This window comes from Poecilia reticulata, linkage group LG13 (genome assembly GCF_000633615.1).
Source record: "Poecilia reticulata strain Guanapo linkage group LG13, Guppy_female_1.0+MT, whole genome shotgun sequence".
Taxonomy (NCBI): Eukaryota; Metazoa; Chordata; class Actinopteri; order Cyprinodontiformes; family Poeciliidae; genus Poecilia; species Poecilia reticulata.
In genome coordinates this window covers 967,394-988,740 of record NC_024343.1, presented here as the reverse complement: position 1 = coordinate 988,740, position 21,347 = coordinate 967,394, and the positions used below count along the sequence as shown (strand labels likewise).

The following is a 21,347-nucleotide window of genomic DNA, read 5'->3' as shown; positions in this document are numbered from 1 at the left end:
CCGCACTACGCATGCCTCTGGTCTTCTTCGCCCGGCTGCCCCCAGAGGGACATGCCCTCTGCTCTTATCTCTGCCATAAATCCCCCCTTAAGTCCCCTAATCACAGATTAATGGGGCTGTAGATAGGGAGTGCCCTACTGTGCCTGGCCTCCTTTATCACAAATCCATATTCCATATCTGTGTCAGCCTGGTGAAACACCTGATAATTATGGTCTTTCTCTTTGACCTTCACCTCCTTCAGTGGGTGAAATAAAACTTTACCGCTTTATAATTGGTGTAAATCTTCAGTTTTTTTTCTTTTTTAAAACATCTCTATCGATTTTAACGAGCAAATAAAAATGCTCATGTAAATGAGTTACATTTACATATACATAAATGTAACTCAGATAAAAAAAAAACACACACACACATAGGGTAGGGAAAAAAGCAGACACACCAACAGACCAATCAACATAAAAACCAGTTTTTCTTGCCAATGACCTTATGACAAATCCTCTTTCCACATGTTGAGTTGGATATTATTTTGGACTAATCGAGTGTAAAAGAAAGTTCAGATTTCTCAAAATGTGTCAAGCTTGTCCTTAGTAAAATAGCAAATCTTCAAGGGCAAAGTAAAAAGTAATTCATTTAATTCATTGTGAAATTCCACAAAAATCAAGTTAATTTGTATAGCATATTCATTCACACGTCAGTTCAAAGTTCTTTGCTCTTTGCATCATAAAAGCAGAAAAAATAGAAGTCACTAAAACATCATTAACAATTGAGAAACCAATATGTTTTGTCGAGTTTCATCATTAAAATCATCAATACACCTAACATAGGTTGATCAGTGTTCCAGTAATTAATGGTCTACCCTTGATTTAAATGAATTCAGTGTTTCAGCTGTTTTGCAATTTGTTTTTGCAAGTTTGTTCCAGAATACTGGTGCATAGAAACTGAATGCTGCTTCTCCTCATTTGGTTCTGGTTTTGGGGATGCAGAGCAGAACCAGAAGACCTGAGAGGTCTGGAAGGTTGACCTCTCAGGTCAACCTTTCAGACCTGAAGGTTGACCTGCATCCTCTTTCTTCCATGAGGATGCAGGAGGCAGCTATTTGCTTCCAAAAGGTAATGCCCAGTTAGGACACCCTCATAATAGAATAAAAACCCTTTCTTGTCGGTGCATTTAATTCATGTGTCAGGAATATTAGATTTGAAGTGATGTAATCTAGTTGGAGTGATGTATTGCCTTGTTAGCTGTTTGTATTGTAATAATTAGGAGTTTGTAGATTGAGCTTGAACCAAAGTGCAAGTCTCTGATCACTCATTGCCCGATGCATTCTCTCTCAAATCTGTACAGCTTCAGATTTATTCGGTTGCAGCAATTAGAGTGAACTGTGTTGTGCTGTGAAGCTGTTTTTATCATTCAAGGAAGCAGACACATTATCCTGTCTCCTGACCTCGGGGGGGCTGAGTTGACAACAGATCTAAATTGCTTCACTGTCCTCCTTCCCTGACGAGTTCCTCTAGATTAAGGGCATGCGCCAGGCTCCCTTACTCTTCCCCACATGTTGCCAAGATAGTAGCCATGGAAAAAAAGCTGTGCAAAACAGAGGCACACTTATTTTGAAGCTATGGAAATCACTGGACTGCAACTGATTACTAGTGAAAGGTAATTGTTTTATAATTTCCTTATAATTCCTTTCAGCTTCTCTCCAGCGTTACGGCACTTCTTCCTGTATGTACATAGCGAGTGGAAAGTAATTAGGGTTCTATGTTTTGCAGGCATTATTCTGTTCTTGTGGGTTTAGGCTTTTATTTGAGGAGGCCAAGAGCGCTGTGTTTAAAGAATGACTGTGGGTCTGAAAAAAAGCAACCCTGTCTGGCTTTTTGTGGTCCTGAAGGCTGCTGGGAGTCTGAGGATATCTGAGGAACTCTCCTGCAGGGTTGCCGTGCCGGCTGTCAGCCATGCAGCACCAAAAAACAAAGTATATTCTCATACCTGGTTAAAACGATGTAACTTTTTAAAACAAGGACAAAGTTACTAGAGATTAATATTATAGCAATTTTTTGTTATCAACTATTTTAACAATTATTCTGACAATCAGTTATTGTGACGATCAATCAATTGTTCTGACGATGAATCAGATAAAAAATTGGCACATTCTGCATATTTTTATTTCACCACTTAGGGCTTTTTTATAGAATATTGTAAAAATCCATTAAAATATAAAAACTAAGTAAATAATAATAATAATAATAATATAATACAATAATCCTATCATTATAGAATAATTCATCATTAACTTTTTTTTAAATTAAAAAAATAAAAATGTTATAGCCTAATAAACGCATTCCTTTAGTGAACCACTTGATCATTTGTAGCAAAGGATACATCTGCAGCTTCTTCTATCATAGCGGATCTCAACGTGGGCGGTACCGCCCCCTGGGGGGCGTTCAGAGGGGCGCTGGCGGACATTTTTACAAAAGGGGGGTGCTGGGATTCCTTTGGGGGGCGTTTGGTCGAAGGTAAACTTTACACCTGATATCCACAACAATACCAATTTAGACTTTGAGCAACTTGGTAAAACTGTATTGTGTAACATTAAATCATGCTTGGCTGAAACGGTATCGATGGCAGCTCTTCTTCTATTCAGTGTTTGTTAGCTTCTGTTAGCTTTTTGGCGCAGCTTTGTTCTCCTGCTACTGGTAGCTTCACCGCATCAGTTCAGTGTTACACCGGCTGATGACGTTGCTGTGATTCACTTTGTCTGGTGTCTGATTTTCAAATATTGTATGTTTTATTGAGGATTTTTATATGTTTTTGGGAGTTCGGTGATCATGTCAAAGACGCAACTTATATTAGAAAGTGTTTTATTTCCGTTTGAAAGAGGCCTGCTTCCATGGAAGGACAACAGAAAAATCACTCTTATTAACATGTAATTACTAAAATCAAGATACCCTCACTGTGTATCCCTCTGAAAAATGAACCCATTTAAATAAAGAAATAAAGAAATCCCTCCATGGGTGATACCACGGTAGAGAGCGTTCATTTTATAGCGTTAACACCGGTGCTGTAAGTGGTCCGGTATGAAACGGATGTAATAGAACAACGGTACCACAGCACTTTTAAATTTCAATAGTCAGAATACCGAAATTGTTACCGTTGTTTTAAAAGGTTTATGTCAGTCTATATTTTTCCCATCGATACTTCCCGACCGCCCTGCACCTTATGGGGTTAAAAAAAATGACGCGCACATTGCGCAAAACTCTGAAACAGGAGAAGCGGAACATAAAACGGAGCGACGAACTAGATGTGAATTATGGCATAAAAACAGAGAATCCGATGCTGAACAGTGAAAAATCAACACTTGATGTGAAACACATGACGATTAGGCGGCGCAGCAGGTGATGAGTGAAGATTACTGATGGTGAGCGTCAATAAACGATAAAATAAATCTAGCAACAGAAACTAAACTAAAGTAGACATAGCAATAAACCAATAGAGGATCATACTAAAGAAAGAACAAAATGCAACAATAAACTAAGAAACTAAATACAGAGGAATAAACTGGTATGGCAAGACCTTTCGATCAAAACTTAATACAGAGGACTGTATGGCAAGAATAAACAGACACTATTTCCAGATAAAAGGTAAAATAATATTGTTGAAGTGCCATGGGTTCGTTGAGACCATATCTAGTACTGAGAATAAATATATCTTACAGACCATAACAGTAAATAACTTATCACTTAGTTATATTTTTAATTAGATTTGATATATTTATTTCTTCAATATTATTTTTCATGTCAGTGTTAATGTCATGAGGCTGATGACTCCATGACACTTTCAATTTGACTCATTAGGATTTGACTAAGAACCAGATTTGTTCTTTGTAATTTCAGTCCAGTAAAACTATTAATTTATAAATCAATAGACAGGTCCATATAAAGATACAATCCATGTTTCTGTCTCATATTTGTATGGCATTAAAAGGATCTGGAAGTTTTGTTTTTCCACTGAAAGCTCTGGTTTGCACAACAAATGTCATGTGGGTGAAATTTTATGGATGGTACTCTGATGTCCCATTCTCCTGAAGGCAGCACAGAGCTGCACCACCAGAAACCGACAGAAACGCTGAAGAGAAGAAGAGTTATGATTAATGTAGTTACAGTTCTACCCATGTTTTAATGTTGCAGAGCTCAGTCGTTTTGCAAAGTTTAAACTGGCATGTTGTACATCTTTTATCTGGTCATTCTGTGGAATATTTAGCAACTAGAAAATGGCACAGAACAAGAATATTTTTTCCACTCTGATTGGCTGCTATTAGGCCTACCGATTTTAAGTTGAATGTTCATTGCATTTTTCATAGACACCTGTGAAAATAATTTCTATTCCCATGGCTTTTTTGTTCTCTGGGGAATTATTTTTGATGATAAATAAAGAAACAAGCATAAAAATCAAAACATCTACAATAGCGATAGTAATATTAATGATAAAATAATAGTGCAAGGTATCCTACAAATTCTTTGGTGGGGGGCGGTGAGGGACCTGGTTAAAGGCTAGGGGGCGCTGGCCCGATAAAGGTTGAGAAACACTGTTCTAACATCAACATTTATAAAACCCACGCCTTTATGATTGACTTATCATCAATGCGATGTAGGACTGATCTATTGATTATTTTTTTGGATTAACCGATCAATAATTGGACAGTGTAAGGTGCAGACAAAGTCAGAGCTGTTTTTTTTCTTCTTTTCCTTAAATGCAAAATCTTTATATATTTTATACACTGTTGACTTAATTTCTGCTCTGAATACGTTGTTTTTTCAGCAAATGGTTTTTTTAGCCTATTGGTGCAGCTTGCATCTAAAAGATAGCTTGTGTATTTGTTGTTATTGTACATTAATATAATCTAGCTAATCAGTAATCCCAATAACTGTGGGATTTCCAGAAGTCTGCAACATTTCCAAATCGAATATGACCAGTGAATAAAAGCTCAAAATGAGAAAATAAAAATGTACTCTAGATCCAGAATGTTAAACTTTGCAAAAAAGTGGACATTATTTGAGCACCTTTGGTGTACTGTGTCCAGCCTTCCTGTTATCTTCTGAAAGCATCACTCTCTCCCAGCTTGACTGAACTTTGTTCATCTTGTCACAGAAAACAGTTTCTGTTTGAAAAGTTACTCTTTCGAAAACTATTACAACTATTACAACCAGTAGTTGTAATAGTTCAAGACTTCATCAGTAAAATAGTGTTGTTAGCACAAATAAGTGGTTGAGTGGAGTCCAATGACCTTAAAAAGGTTGAACTTTAGAGTTTCTGACCCATCAGTGATTGATAACTGGATGATGACTTCTCTGTGTTGTCTCCTTGTTTGCATTGTAAATCAATGTCTTACCTACTTGCGCCCTACATTGAGGAAGCCAGCTTGTGTTGTGTGATTTTTTTGACAGATCAGGAACCCAAGTGGCCAGATGAAAATCAGGTTTGGCACCAAAACACAGATGAATCAATTAAAAAAAGACCTGGTTACCTCAGCCGTAATATGCAAACAGCTGCTGATGCCTCTGGCTTATTGAGAACCATCACAAATCTCTTTATAAGGCTATTTTTATCCAGATCTGGAGAGTGATAGGAACCTGAACAAAATGCCCGAAGGCCCTCATGAGTCTTAGCATTTCAACTGCAGGTGGGTCAGTTTCAGTCAGGGACGTTTGATGGGATTGGACGATGTATGCCTTCAGCATGTTTGTTACCGTCAGGCTTTGCTGGGGGCTTTTTTTTGTATGTTTGTTTGAATGTCTCTGAGAACTGCTGTTTTCTAATTGCCTCCACTGCAAGCGTGAAGCTTCCTAAAGCTTAGCTTGAAGTTTGTGAATGTTTAAATGTGTGTTCATGAGTAAATAAAGGGGAGAAAATCAAAACAAAATAAAAGAAAAAAAAAACATAGAAGCTCACTGGCAAGTGTGAGGGTGAAGGCAGAGGGAGAATCTGGCCCCGAGCAAAAATCGATCAGATTCTTGCAGTAGAAGTCCCAGGTTCCCTTCGGTAAGGCTGTGTGTTGCATTAACTCATCTCACATTCTCTGTCTGCAAGCAAATGGGGAGGGGGCGGGGGATGGAGGCTGGAATAAAACATAGGAGAGAGGTGCTTGAAAGCAGTAGAGGGGAAGGAAGGGCAGCGCTGGGGGTGGGTGGGTTAGATTGACTCAAAGTAAAAAGAGCGAGAGACTCTGAACAGCTTGATTCAGTGGTGAAGTGTGCACTCTACTCTCTTGTTTCATTTTTAGAATTGGCCCTCCGTCTGTGCAGTAGTTACAGCAATTAAATCAGTTGTAATCTTGGAGTGCTTCCACCTGTAGAGTGGAGCATCAGGATGTCCTGTGGTGGGACACTCCCACCCTCGGCGTGGGTCTCTCTCTGTTTTTTTTTATGTTTTTTTTTCTTGACGAGGGGTATTGGAGTTGAGGTAACAGAGTTCACATCGAGTATCTGTTTGGATCAGCGTGGCAAAGTTGACACAGGACTGTACTCAGAATGCTTTCCCAACTGATCCTCCTCAGCTTTTCCGTAACAGACTAGAGGTGTCCCAGTCCGACGTTGACATCGTAAATCGCTCCGATATCAGCCAAAGAAAGTCAGTATTGTATTATATCGACCTGCATTAAGATTGGACGCTGATAGAAGCATTCCACTAAAGTATTTTGTCCGCCCCAGAATTTCTATCCAGAATTTACGGGTGGGCATTTATTATATTGTTTATCATTTATCCTGAAAAATGTCTTATCATGACAATAATTTTGATTTACTGTTGTCAGGATACATTTATTAAAGCTATTGATGTTAGATAAAACAAAAAACAAAACTGAAAGTGTGACCAGAAATGTTGTTTTATTGTTTTCTCTGCTTTTTGTTCTACGAGAGTATCAAGTACGTTAAAAAAGACTAAAAATATAGATTAAATACAGTTACTTTTTGCGAATGCCATGTCTGCAAAACTACTCGTTACCTAAATAATAAGCAATAAAATGTTTTTTTTTAAACCATAATCTGTATCATTATCATATTAGTACAACAAAATGTGATAAAATTTTTAGTCAATTTCGCCCTCCTCTACTGGCAACACATGTATCCTGCTAAATGAGTCAGTTGTTTTCATGTCTGTTGTTGTTGACTATTGTTCTGAGTAAAATCACTTGATCAAGCCTTTTCTAACATTCCTCACTACAAAATAATAAAAGTATGTATGATTTATGCTGATATCGTATCATGTCAATATTGATATTGGCCAATACTTAAAGCTGCAATATTTATATCGCATCAGAGACTAAAAAGTTGTATTTGGACACCACCACTAACAGATATTACTGAACTTTACATCATATACCAAGCTTACATGTTAGTTATGCGAATCCAGCGTTATCATCTGCAATGAACACTCAGCACGTTTATTATTGATTGAAGTGTTCTCCGCTCATTAAGCCATACCTAAACAGTTAACGGTTCCTCTATAAAATGCCAACCCTCTCTCTATTAGTGCTTTGGAAATTCTATTGAAATATATTTTTAATCACTTTTATATTTCAAGGCATTGCTTATTTCTTACTAAATGTTCCTGTGTGGTGTTTAAAGAGCAACTTGCAACTCTGGAGTTGCAGACCCTGAGGTCTACAACTTCAGAGCAGCAAGTTCGCAATACCGACTCAATTTTCAGCATCTCACTGACTCGAAACGATCACCCAGATCTCCAATAAAAATTCTTCTGCTTTCCATTGTATTTGGAGTTTACATGTTAATCATGCAGATCCAGTGTAATCATCCACAGTGAGCACTCTTTGATCAAACACAGCGCTCATCGTTGCACAGTTCTCCTCCCAGTGGGTCACATCTAAATAGTTAATGGCCTCTGTAAAAACCCAAACTTCTGCTTCAAATTAGAGAGAAGCTGTCTAACTCTGGGTGGGTAAGAACAGAGCAGATAGCAGTGGCGCTTTTAAAGTCCTCTTTAATAAAACATGCTTGCATGCATTGGCGGGTAAAGGCGGTGGCAGAGGGGCAGTTGATGCAGCAGTAATGGAGGGTTCCCCATAACCGTTGGATGACCCTTGTTGTCATTAAGTCTGTTAGTTCAAAAGTTTGTCTAATGAGAGTTGGAATATAATTAGTTTATTCAAGCTTGAGGCGGTTCCAAAAGCTGGAAAGGCTGGACTTTACTCAGTGCCAGAGAGTGAGATAATTAATCTCACCAGAGGGTTGATGTGTTCCTATCTAATTTTCCATCTGTTTCAGATATAATTTTTCACCCCTGCCAACTGTTAGTCGTGTATCACTAAATTCCAAAATATGCAGTTCTGTAAGCAAGCTTTTAAAAAAAAAGAAATATAAACGCTAAATTTGAACTGAAATTAATTCCCTCAAACAGATCATTCGCTTTGTCCAAATTGGAAAGAGAACATAAACAGTTTATGACAATGTTTTCTGAATAATTTTAAGCTAAAAGACTCTTACACCACAAAAACATAAAATCACACCAAGTCTAGTTTCTAGTTTAAATATCTTGAAATAAGACAAAACTAATTTATAAGTAACAGTGGAGATTGTTGTCAATACTTCATTAATACTGATGAAAAATTACTGGTTGGTGAAGTAATCTGCAAATGTAACAAGACATTTCATTTATGAGAACAATTTAGTGTTCCACTTATTTGTTTTTATCAATATTAAGGAATTATGAACTTAAAACAGGCTCTTGTGTCTTTCTGAAAAGTAACTTCTAAGTTAGTTTTGTCTTATTTCAAGTGTACTAAGATATTTGAAGTAGAAACGGAAAACTTTGACAAGATTTTGTGTTTTTACACAGAATTATGTACAGAAAGTGCAGTTACTCAGAATATCAATGATTTTGTATAAGTTAAGGAAGAACGAAAGGTTGATGAGATGCATACATTTAATGGGAGAGATGACAAAATGTAAGCATTTGTCATAATTTTATCAATGAGTTAATTTTCAAAACATCCACTCAGTTTTAGCCTGCTGTCACTGTTGGGCTAAACCTGACGTTTTTACAGGAGCCATGATCAAAATGTTCTCCGCTGGGCAGCTGGATTAATTATATTTCACCGGCCATGCTATGCATTTGCATTGAAGTGATTAATCTTTCAACAGAGCTGTCACTAATTATACTGATTTCACTTAAAAAAGAAAAAAAAAAAAAAAAAAGAACTTGGCAACCAATGGAAGATGCCTCCTCAGCACTGCTTTCTGAATAAAACCAGGGCGGGGGCTGGGTAGATGGAACATAAATGAGGCAGTGTGGCAAGTTCACGGGATACTGGGTAAATTAATTGCAGGCCGATGCCTCCTATTAGACCTGATTCCCTCTAATTGGTGCTGAATAGGCTCCAAAAGCCTACGGTGGGCAATATGGCGAGGAGGGATGAGCCCTGTGTCACTCTCTGACGAACAGAACTTGCGTGCAGAAGTGCAGTGCAAGACCCACCCTTCAGGAATTAACAACAGGGAGCTGATTTGCATGTAAATCAGCTTTGATAGCCACAGCTGAGTGGTCAGGGAGCAGAAGTAATGACCAGAGATGGCACTCGGGTGTTAACTCCTTTCACACGGCTGTTGACACTGACGGTGTCCCTGGTGATGTGGCTCCCTGTTTGGGAGGCCACTGTGAGGTGTGCTCTTATCTTATCTCTTATCTCTTAATTTCCTTTTGCCTTTAAGGTGCATTGCTTTTTTTTTTTTTACAGATCCCTTCCTTGTTTCTGTTGCTCTGTTCTTTGATCTGAGAAATGACGGTCACATAAATTGCAGCGTCGTTAACCTTTACTGAAGGAGCACATGCTCTAATTAAAAAGTAATGTTCCAGATTGGTCAGTTGTTATCTCTACCCTTTGTTTCTTCAAAACCTCGCATTTCACTCTTGACAGATTTTTTTTTCTCTGTGTTCATTTAATTACTCAATGTCAGTTCAGTAGACATGCAATAAGTATTGTCTTTTATGCATTCACACATGCTAAGTGTTGTCTAGGGAACTGAAAGAAAAAGAGGCACACATATAAGCAGTGAATGTGGGTTGGGATGGAGTACCACTCATAAATAACAGAATGTTAAAAAAAAAAGTTATACTATTAAAAGGCTAAAAATATGGTTAGGGCTTTCCAAAAATATTTATACTGACTGGACTTTTTCATGCTTGTAGATCTTAAGGCATTGTATTCAGCCCATTTGCTTGCACCTTTAGAAGTGGCCTAGTTCGTAAATATATGGTGTGGTAATAGTATTAAAACAACGACCTTAGTGTACCCAGTGGTTTCTGCTTTCTTGTCACAGGAGGCTATATCCATTCTTAAGATAGCTACTGATTGGATTAATGATAAGCCGACACCAGTAAGTGAGTGACCGGCGCTGGCTAATGAGAAGGAGAGTTCTGACTTGTGTAAGCTTTAGAGAGGCTGGTGACTAGCATGCGCAAGCTGGTCATCCATTGGATTGTAAAAATGTAAGCTTCTGTTCTGTTGTCCATTAGCACATATAGACTGGGCTTAGCCTTGCATAGGCTAGCATTAATCTTGGATAGGCTAACAACTAGCATAGCTAAACTGGTCACCTGTGACTTAATCTCTTCTTGGAAGAAAACTATATCAAAATAATTGTTGGCAGGGTTGCCAATTAATGAAACCTTTATTTGAATTGTGAAAGTTCAATAACTCTCACAATTCAATGTGGCAAGACATTCACAAATAAAATAAAGTTTTCACAAATTAGACGCTATGTTTAAGTATTCCGATTTAGTGTACAATAATCTAGTTCATATTAGAACAGTCTTATGTATTTGAAGTTTGAAATTAGACCCAATTAAAGACGTTTTGGTTTTAAAATATTAGGTGGAAACACCATCTAGCCATCAACTTGAATCAGAAGCCACCTTCAGTTTTGTGTAATAGATTATGTTTATACTTGATGTCACATTGGATTACAGTAAAATAATCTGTCTAAAGAACACATCAGTGCATCTAATGTATTGACATTTTTATTGACAAAGTTTTCTTTAAAGAAATAAGTATGAGTTGTGGGTGACCAGTTTAGGCATCCTAAACGTATCCAGTGTTGATGCCTGCCCATCCCTGCAAACGGACAGTAGTATGCAATCCAGTGTGTGACCAGGCCAGGCATGCTAATCATCAACCTCTCTAAGGCTAACGCAAGTCAGTACTCTAATGAGTCACTGGTGCTGGCCTAGTCACTGGTGCTGGCCTATTATTACTCAGATCGATAGCTGACTTTAAAATGGATGTCCTGTGACATGAAAGTAGCCACCACGGGCAATAGTCTTAATTTTTGTCCTTATACCTTCCGATTAATAGAGTCCCTCTGTGAGTTCTTTAATCTAAGAACAGAGCTATTCAGGCCTCTAAAGTTTGTTAGAGAACATTAACATAAGAAGGGCATCACAAAGAACAAGGAATACAGCAGATAGGTCAGGGATAAAGTCCTCTAAATTTAATGAGGGTTAGGTTATGAAACAGTAGTTCAAGCTTTGAACGTCTCCCAGAGCACTGTTCAATCCATTATCTGAAAATGGAAAACATATGACACAACAGCAAATCTACGAAGACATTTCCACCTAAAATGACAGGTTGGGCAAGGAGGGAATTAAGACAAACAGTCAAGAGGCTCATGGTAGCAGCAGACATCCACAGTTCAGGTGGAAGTCTCTCGAAAGGAACAACCATTAGTCATGATCTCCACAAATCTGGCCTTTATGAAAGAGTGGAAAGCAGCAGGGCATCTTTGAAAGAACACCAAAGAAGTCTTGTTTGCGGTTTGCCACAAACTATGTAGGGAACATAGCAGACATGTTTCCCCACAGTGAAAGATGGTGGTAACATCTCGTGCTGTGAACCTTTCTTCAGCAGACTAGAGAAGAGAGAAGCAGGCCGGAGTTAATGAGAAGGTAGATGGAGCTAAACACAGGGAACCTATTGGAAGCTGCAAAAACTGAAGACTTTGGCAAAATCTCCCCTTACAGCAGGACAGTGACAATAAACATACAGCCTGCACTATAATGGAAGGGTTTTGATCAAAGCATGTTTATGTATTAGAAAATTTGAGTGAAAGTCCAGACCTAAAATCTGTTGAGAATATGTGGCAAGACTATCAAATCTATGTACAGATTTTCTCCATCCACTGTGACTGTGCTTGAGTTGTTTTGCAAAAATAAATGGGCAACAATTTTAGTCTTTGGTTGCCAAAAGATGGATTTTTATTTGCAACAACATTTGAAAACCATGAGTTGTTTTTCTTCTACCTCACAATCATATCTAAAACACACTGCAGGTTGTAATGTGACAAAATGTATGTCACATACAGTGCTATGCCTGTCTAAAATTTCTTTTTAAACTATTCCTACTAGGTGGGCAAGCCACCTATTTTCAGCCAAATTACTCTTTTAGATTTCTGAAGACCAACCCGCTCACTGTAATCTAATCAAGATGGTGAAAAGTTTTCACAGTTTCATTTCCTTTTCAGGATCTCGGCTGCGCCAAGAGGACACCCCACCTAGGATTGTAGAGCACCCATCTGACCTGATCGTATCCAAAGGGGAGCCTGCCACGCTCAACTGTAAGGCGGAGGGGCGGCCAGCTCCAACTGTGGAGTGGTACAAAGATGGTGAGCGGGTGGAAACAGACAGGGACAATCCCCGCTCCCAACGCATGCTGCTGCCCAGTGGCTCCCTTTTCTTCCTGCGCATCGTCCACGGACGACGGAGCAAACCGGACGAAGGTTCCTACGTCTGCGTTGCCCGCAACTACCTGGGAGAGGCAGTGAGCCACAATGCCTCGCTGGAAGTAGCAAGTAAGTGCACGTCTTCTGGTTTCTTTCTCCCTCTCCGCTGTTGAGTGCGAATAAAGACTTCTGGTTTCAGATAGAGCTGAATAGCAGGCTCCAGTTTCGTCCACTGTTTCTACTCTCAATGTGTTCATTGAGTTGGATAATCTCTCAGGAGATGGGCAGGATGTGTTTAGCCCAGAGGTCTCGGCAAGGCCTGTGGAGCCTTGGGGGGCGATGTGGTCTGATCATTCCAGGGTGAGCGCTTCACTAAAGGACCCCTTGGTAGGTGGTCAGGAGCCACAATAGGAACAAAGGCCTTTCTGTTTTGGCACAGCTTCTGCTTTTTTTGTCAGAGAGATAGATATGAGGCTTTTATTCTGAAGCCAATGCAATCGTTGCATCTGTGTCCAGTCACCTTTTGATGCAGAGGTTTCTTACACAGTTTCTTGAAATATGGATATCGAGAGACGGATATCGTTTGAAATGCTCCGATTTAGTGAAAAGGGGATTCAAGCACATGCAAGGTCAGCTAGTAAATATTTGTTCAAGCACTACATGAGTTCCTAAAATATATCAGTTTTTGCCTATTGCATTCAATGTTGACAAATTAGTTTCAAAGGGACCCTTCAGAAGCAGTTTTTGTCAGTAAGGTCAGCTCTTCAGACATATTATCTCTTTCCGTCTTGACTGGCTGAGAGTGCGGAGCGAGGAGGACGGCTCAGATATCAACCGCTCCTCAGGCATGCCCAGAGGCTGTCACCAACCCGCTCACTGTAATCTAATCAAGATGGGGAAAAGAAAGAATGGTACATGTGTGTGTGTGTGTATGTGTGTGTGTGTGTGGGTTGATGGCATTTAGGTGTGAATGATTGTGGAGTGCGGTGGGTGGGGTAGTGGACTGCTTTTGGACTCTGCAGAGGCTGATTTGGAGGTGCCTGCTGAGTAGTTTGCAATTTCACTTGTAATGGTCAACTGCCTGGTTTCAGATGAGACATAAAACCTCAATTTGGAGTATATAGAACTGATAATGTACAGTGCCTTAATCAAAAGCATTTAGATCTCTTGAAATGTTCCACCTTTTTGAGATTTCAACTATAGACTTTATTTTTTATTTTACGTAACAGAGAAAAACGAGGCTGAACATAATTTATGACTGGAAGACTTGCTTGGTCCCTTTACTCATATAAAGTAAAATTCTGAAGTCTGAAGACTATTTTGTAAAGGCTGTTTGTTGAAGAATATAATAAAAACTAGCAATAAAGGCAACTTCTCTAAAGTAAAATTGTTCTATCAAAAGCGTTACCATTGGTCTCCACCAATGGTAACGCTTTTGATAGAACAATTTTACTTTTAACACTTAAGAAGTGTGTAAAAATTAACACACTCGTCTTGCCGTTTTCTTACAATTGCAAGACGAACGGCATTGTAAGAAAAAGATAAAAAAAAAACAAAGGATGCTTTATTTGTAATTTGCTGCCAGACCTGTAGGTGGTGGATGGTCTAGAGACCATTCACAGCATGGCATTCACACACATGGCTGTCAAATCAAAGGACATGTCAACGTTCTTGTCAAAGTTCTGTTGAAGACCTACATTCTGTTGAGAATCTGTGGTAGGACTGAATACTAATGACCACGGATGTTCTCCATCCAATACTACTAAGCTTGAATTACTTAGCAAAAAGTTAAACAAAGTTGAAAGCTATTTTTTTTATTTACTATTATGCACTACTTTCTGTTCTATCATATATACTTCCAATAAAGCTAATTGACGTATGTGGATACAACTAAGGCTACTCAAAATATTGTGAATATATCATCATCAATAATTGTTGTCTAAAGTGTCTAAATTTGCATTTTATATCTTATTGTCACCTTTAGCCAGTCTTACGGCTGCAGATGTTCAAATCGAACACATTGCCCAAAAGGCTAAAGATCACAGGATGATGGAAATGCAGATGAAACAGAATCATCATCGCAATATTTACCAATATGTTCTGATATATGTTCTAATATTGTGACATCGAAAAAATATTATTTTTTTAAGCCAATCAGTACTTTTGCAAGGCACTGTATATTCCAAAATTGTGAAAAATGCAGTTTTACGATTTTGGCTTAGCATGTTTTCACACATATTTGAGCTGTAGCGATTTCTCTCCCGTATTTGAGACTTTATGCTGTTTATGTATGCGGTGAGCTTTTCAACTTGAAAAAAAGAAGACTTTTGGCAAGGAATGGGAGCAGAGTACAAAGTACCACTGGCTCAGTCTCAAGTTTAGGCTGCTTATTTTCTGTAAGGTTCAAACAGACCAGTAATGACAAACCACTACTCTCTCTCTCCTCCATGCTTAGCGTATGCCTCTCACTCACTCCTCTCTGCAGCTTATGCTTAACTACATATAATTATGTTGTTTTAGCAACCAGAATGGAGGCCTGCCGACTAAAAAAAATGGCAGAAGGAGAGGGAAAAAAAATATAACAGAAACCCTGACATTTCTTTTTTCAAGGCTACATTCAAATCCAGAGTGAACAAACTATAAGCTATAAATCTGCCTTATGAAGCTAGAAGACAGTTTTGTATTTATTTTAGTTCAAGATGTTTGCCATATGCAGTGAGTGCTTTACAGAGTTAATTTTAGTTTCAGGTGAAATTCCAAAGAAGGATGTCTTAGGTTTTCAAAGTGCTTACTTTGCCTTGGTCTCCCTCTCTGACACTTTAAAGGCTAAAACACAATTTTTTTTTGAGAGAGAGAGGTGATTATCTCAGTATTTACAGTTTCAACAAGTACTGTTTTGCAAGGTTACAGAGCTAACCCAGCTTGTTTGGTTTATCATTAACTGAATGTACAGTTCAGCACACAGTCTCCCTATCTCTGGCCTCTAACCCAAAACCCGGTCTAATGCATTAGCCATGAATCCTGTTTGTGTTCAAACAAGCTTAGGATTTCCCCCCATTACTTTGTTGTTTTCTTTTTATTAAATATGTCAACATCCTTTAATGAACTTCCTTCTTAAGAATGTGCGACTGATAAAGAACAAAGAGTAAAACCCAAGAAAAGCATGTTCCACGTTGGAAGTGATGTGTGGAGGAGGCAAATTTTAAAAGAAGCTTTTCAAGTTTTTATGCTAAACAAACATTTTAGACATTTTTGAACAATGGTGGTCAAATATAAATTCAACCATCAAAGGCAACAAAGGAAATTACTGCAGTACACTTTATCGACTATTACAGGACGTATATGGCGGCATAATTATTCAAACTTTTTCCACCTGTGTTCAGGCTTGTAGCTCATGATAGTTGTACCGTGTAACATATCCGAAAAAATAAAGAAGAAAAATAAAGTAAGCTTAACAAAGCCAGAAAGGAGAAATGTTAATGACATAGCGAATGGAAAAGTCAAATTAACATTTAATCAAGCCAAAAGTATTTATGGCAAATTTTTTGCTCCTATTTAACTTCATAATGAGAAGATTTATATGACAGTTAATCAATTAATCAATCAAATTTTATTTGTATTGCACATTTCAGCAGCAAGGCATTTCAAAGTGCTTTGCATAATTAAAATAAAAACAGCATGTCCCATTGAATAAACAGTGAGAAAGAGAAAGAGATTAAAAAAAGAAACGGTGAGAAAGAGAAATAAAAAGAAATTAAAAAGTAAACATAAAAACTTTAACATTTAAAACTTCTTTAGTCAAACCGCAATTTGACAAGGACTCAAACCTTTAAACCTTCTTTACATAAAAAAAGATTAAAAAGTATTAAAAACGCAGACAGTGAGAAAATAAATAAAAAGAAATTAAAAACATTAAGGACATGAAAACATGGAAGACTTCAAAACCCGCACTCTAACGCTAATTTAGCCATAAGCAACTCTAAACAGGTGGGTTTTAATTTGAGATTTAAAGGCACCCAGTGTTTCAGCTGTTTTACAGTTTTCTGGAAGTTTGTTCCAAATCTGTGGTGCATAGAAACTGAATGCTGCTTCTTCTCGTTTGGTTCTGGTTCTGGGGAGGCAGAGCAGACCAGAACCAGAAGATCTGAGGGGTCTAGACGGTTGGTACAACAATAACAGATCTTTAATCTATTGTGGTGCTAAACCGTTCAGTGATTTACATATATACTAACATCAGTATTTTAAAGTCTATTCTCTGAGCTACAGGGAGCCAGTGTAGGGACTTTAAAACTGGTGTTATGTGCTCTATCTTCCTGGTTTTAGTGAGAACGCGAGCAGCAGCATTCTGGATCAGCTGCAGCTGTTTGAYTGATTTATTAGTCAGACCTGTGAAGACACTATTGCAATAATCAATGCGGCTAAAGATAAATGCCAGTTGGCTGGCTTGCATGGATGAGTCTCTCTAGATCGTGCTGAGACATCAGTCCTCTAATCCTAGAGATGTTCTTCAGGTGATAGAAAGCCGACTTTGTGACTGTCTTAATGTGGCTCTGAAGGTTCAGGTCAGAGTCCATCACTACTCCCAGGTTTCGGSCTGATCGCTGGTTTTTAGTTGTAATAACTGAAGTTGTGCGTTGATTCAGGTTCGCTCCTCTTTAGGTCCAAAGATAATAACTTCAGTTTTGTTTCTGTTCAGCTGGAGAAAGTTTTGGCACATCCACACATTGATCTGTTCTAAGCATCTATTCAGTGATTGGATGGGTTCAGAGTCACCTGGTGACATCGTGATGTAGAGCTGTGTATCATCCGCATAATTGTGGTAGCTAATCCTATGTCCTGTTATAACCTTAGCCAGTGCGAGCATATAAATATTGAAAAGAAGGGGTCCTAGGTTTGAACCTTGGGGTACCCCACATGTGACSTTTGACCTCTCTGATGAGAAGTTTCCAATTGAAACAAAGAAATCYCTGTTCTTTATGTARGATTCAAACCAGTTGAGCACTGGACCGGAGAGTCCGACCCAACTCCCCAGTCGATTCAGTAAAATGTCATGGTCAACAGTGTCGAAAGCTGCACTGAGGTCCAACAGAACCAGCACTGTGGTTCTCCCACAGTCTGTATTTCTATATATATTTACAGTTTACTCAGCTAGGAGGCTGTAGCTGAGTCCTCTAACTTGGAAATTTAGCAAACTGGTACACTGTGCAGGGATTTAAAAGTGGTTTATAATAATAAGCAATGCATGAGTTGCTTAAGTCTCACTTTTTTTACACATCAGTCCATGATTTTCTCATTGGCGGTCATTGACACTACAGTAATGTAGCTGTCAAGGCATCATTCCATCACACTCGGTAAGTTCATCTGCAGATAATTTGTGCAAAACATATAAATTGGCCCTAAAAGTCACTTTAAGCTAAGCCTGTATATATAGCTTGAAGGGAAATTAAACTACTCTTACATAATCTGCATTTGAATAATTAATTTTTCTCATGCACAAAGAAAGAAGATAATCTTCAGCTATATACTTTAAGAACATGTTTTTTTTATCATAAATTTATACTCACAAGCCACAGTCGCCTTAGTGGATTGTCTGTTTACTCCCTTCTCTAAGTGTTTGTTCCAGCAACAGCATTAACTGTGTAGTTCAATTTGTATGTCTGTATATTATTTGTGCATATATAATTGATGACTCAAGTCTCTTTTGGCTTCTTTTAAAAATGTGTTTTAAGATTGTCTTCTTTTAAACCCAAATGGAAGACTTATCTTGATCTATGTTTCATGTGAATTTTTTAATGTAATTTGATTTATGTTTCGAATCAAATTACAAGTGTTTATTTTGTCCATACATGGTTTTTGAATAAAGTGCAATTAATGTTAATTAATTAATTACAGACAGTGCAGGTAACTTGATGAAAACTTTTAATCGAGTCCCACCACTAATGAAAACATGTTAAGGTTTGTGGTTTACAAAATTGAAAAACTTCAAAGAGTGCAAATACTTTTGCAAAGCAGATTCTTGAAAAGTCAATTTTTTTTTTATCATTCCCACATATTTAGCTTTTAGCACCAAGGCTAAGGAAGAAGGGCTTTACAGAATTTATGGTTTTGTGCCCCCATATTTGTTTAAAAATTACAAAGATAGACACAATGAGATATGTCTTCTTACTATATAATCTTTACCCAGCACTCTGCCTGGGGCTCTGAGAGGCCCTATGAATAGCTTGTTTCCCTTTTTTCTGGATGTGGAGATAGTAAAGTGAGGTAATGGACGGCACACTGCACCACTTGAGCGTGTGATAACCTCGGGGCTCAAGTTTTGTCTAGTGGCCTGGCTGACTACACAGTGTGGACCGCACAAGGTTGGCCGCGGGCCCTCACCTCCACACGCAGATGCCTCACACCAGAGGCCGGGTTTACTTTTCACAGCCACTAACAACAGAAGTAGAAGGATGTTTACATGAGTTTGGTGCACTGCATGAAACTCTCCTCAGCCAAGTTTATCTCACAATCACATTGATCTCTGTGCTGCTGAAAAATCTCTGTCACCATATGAAGACAGCTGGCTTCAATGACTATCTGATTATTGGGGAGGGGGAGGGTGTCAGCATGTCAGAAGTCTTGAGGGGAAGGGGGTCCGTCCCAGCAGATTTTGTGTCATCTGTTGCGTGGGGAACAGTTGGCTGGCTTGCACCGGTCTAAAGGAGGCATTGCAAGCTCCCACTGATGTGAAAACCTGTCAGTCAAGCTGTGATCGTGGTTGGGATTTTTTTGCAGAACCCCGTTTGAAAAATGTTCTGTTGAATTTGTATAATTTTGTTTAAAGTATAATAAGACTTTAGGTTTATTCACACCAGCCCTGTTTGGTCCGTTTTAATCAAACTCTGGTTTGTTTGGGGAGGTGAGAATGCAAAACTCTGGTCCGCCTAAAAAACAACTTAGACTGGCTCTTTCCTTGACTTAACACTAAATGGACTTCAAATATTAAGAATCCTGTGATAGAAAATCCTCAATATACCTTGATAGCTGTGATCGTCCTCTGCCTACTCAGGACTGTTAAAATGCAGCAGAAGTGGCATCAACTGATCTGGCGGTCTTCTAGTTTTGCTACATCTATGTGGCCGTTATTTGTTTCACTGAGTTTTGCAGCAAATTGGTGCAAGCAGCTCACACAGGGGTCTTGCAGCAGACGTCGACAGCGTAGGCACACACTCCTCGGCCCCTCTTCCTGTTCCATAATTTTGACTCCGGTGAAGTGTGCTTGTGTGGCTGATTTAATAAATCCTTCTTTATTTTTAGTCCCTCTGCTTCTAAACAGTTATGAGGTGCATACTGTGGTACAGCCAATTGCAGTCCAGCGTTGTGAACTTTAAAATTACAGTATGTCTGACATCATTTCCAGGAGCAGTTGGATTTGTTTAAGGAGCCTATTCTGGTTAAATCAGTTCGACACATGCATTTCAATTTGACCACTTCTAAAAAATTTATATTTACGCAAGAATTGTGTGGTCTGCTGAATTTAGCATCGTTAGCAATTTGGGCTATTTGCATTATTCATTGCAACCTTGAGTCCAAGTTAAGTTAAATGCCATTTTTAGATAAGGTAAAGTAGGTTGTTAAATGAAATTTTTAGAGAAGGTAAATTTTATTAAAATTTTTTTACATATTTGCCTCTATGGTAGTGTAATATAAGACAGATAATCTGTGAAAAAATCAAGCTCTCTGCCTTTTACTTGAGGCCTTACAGGAGAAATACACTGCTGATGCAGAAACAAACAATCTGAGCCAGGAGGAGGATCTTAGGCTGTCAATCATGCTCATGTACGCTATGCTCAGTCTCAACCCCTTGCTCTGCTATGCTACAGCTACTTCCCAACAACGGAGTCTGCTGTGGACGGTAATCCTAATTAGCATAGCAACTAATAATTTAGGATTAACATTTTTCCTGTGACGATAATTTGTTTCTCCGCCAATACCACGTTGAGCAGCACGTTCACGACCATGATTGACAGTGCTAAGACCCTCCATCTGGCTCTGATTGGTTGTTTGTGTTTCTGCAGATAGCAGCAGAACCACAGGGAGGAGGCAGAGAAGCTTGATTTTTCTTCACAAATTATCTGTCAGGCCAGAGGAATAGTTTTAGCAAATAAGTAAAAATCATATTTCTATAAAAATTCTATCATGCAGCTTTTATAGAAATAAATATGATACTGTGGGGTTTATGTAAGCTTGCTACAAAAGTATGTAAAACAACATATGGGCATAGACCTGCTAGGTATCAACAGACCTAAAACACTGCTTTTGTGTCCCACTGAGAGCAGCTCTGCAGAGCCAGCATAAAAACAAGCTCACATCTCTCTTTTTTCTGGTTGTGTATAAATGTGTGAAATGTCAGAAGATTTTAGAACCGTGTGTTTTGACAAACAGGCAAACAGAACCTCGCCCACACACAGCCCTCCCCACCAAAGCTAATACTGAGGGCTTGATAGAGGGCCAAGAGCAGAAAATACTTACCATGGGAAAGTGTAGAGCACAGCAGATAAGAGCCAGTGCAGAGAAGCAGGGCAGCTTTTTAAGAGTTTTAAGAGCTTTGTGTTGTTCTACAGTGAACATTGGCATCAAGCCTAAACA

The 21,347-nt window shown here is 38.6% G+C and overlaps 1 protein-coding gene across 1 annotated transcript in view; it reads left to right on the top strand.

The window, feature by feature from the left end:
• robo1 (roundabout, axon guidance receptor, homolog 1 (Drosophila)) overlaps nt 1-21,347 on the top strand; it is a 232,849-nt gene that overhangs the window by 32,214 nt on the left and 179,288 nt on the right. The window contains exon 2 of the mRNA XM_017308101.1: nt 12,522-12,848. Within this exon, the coding sequence (XP_017163590.1) occupies nt 12,522-12,848 (327 nt within the window). The remainder of the gene's footprint in view (nt 1-12,521; nt 12,849-21,347) is intronic.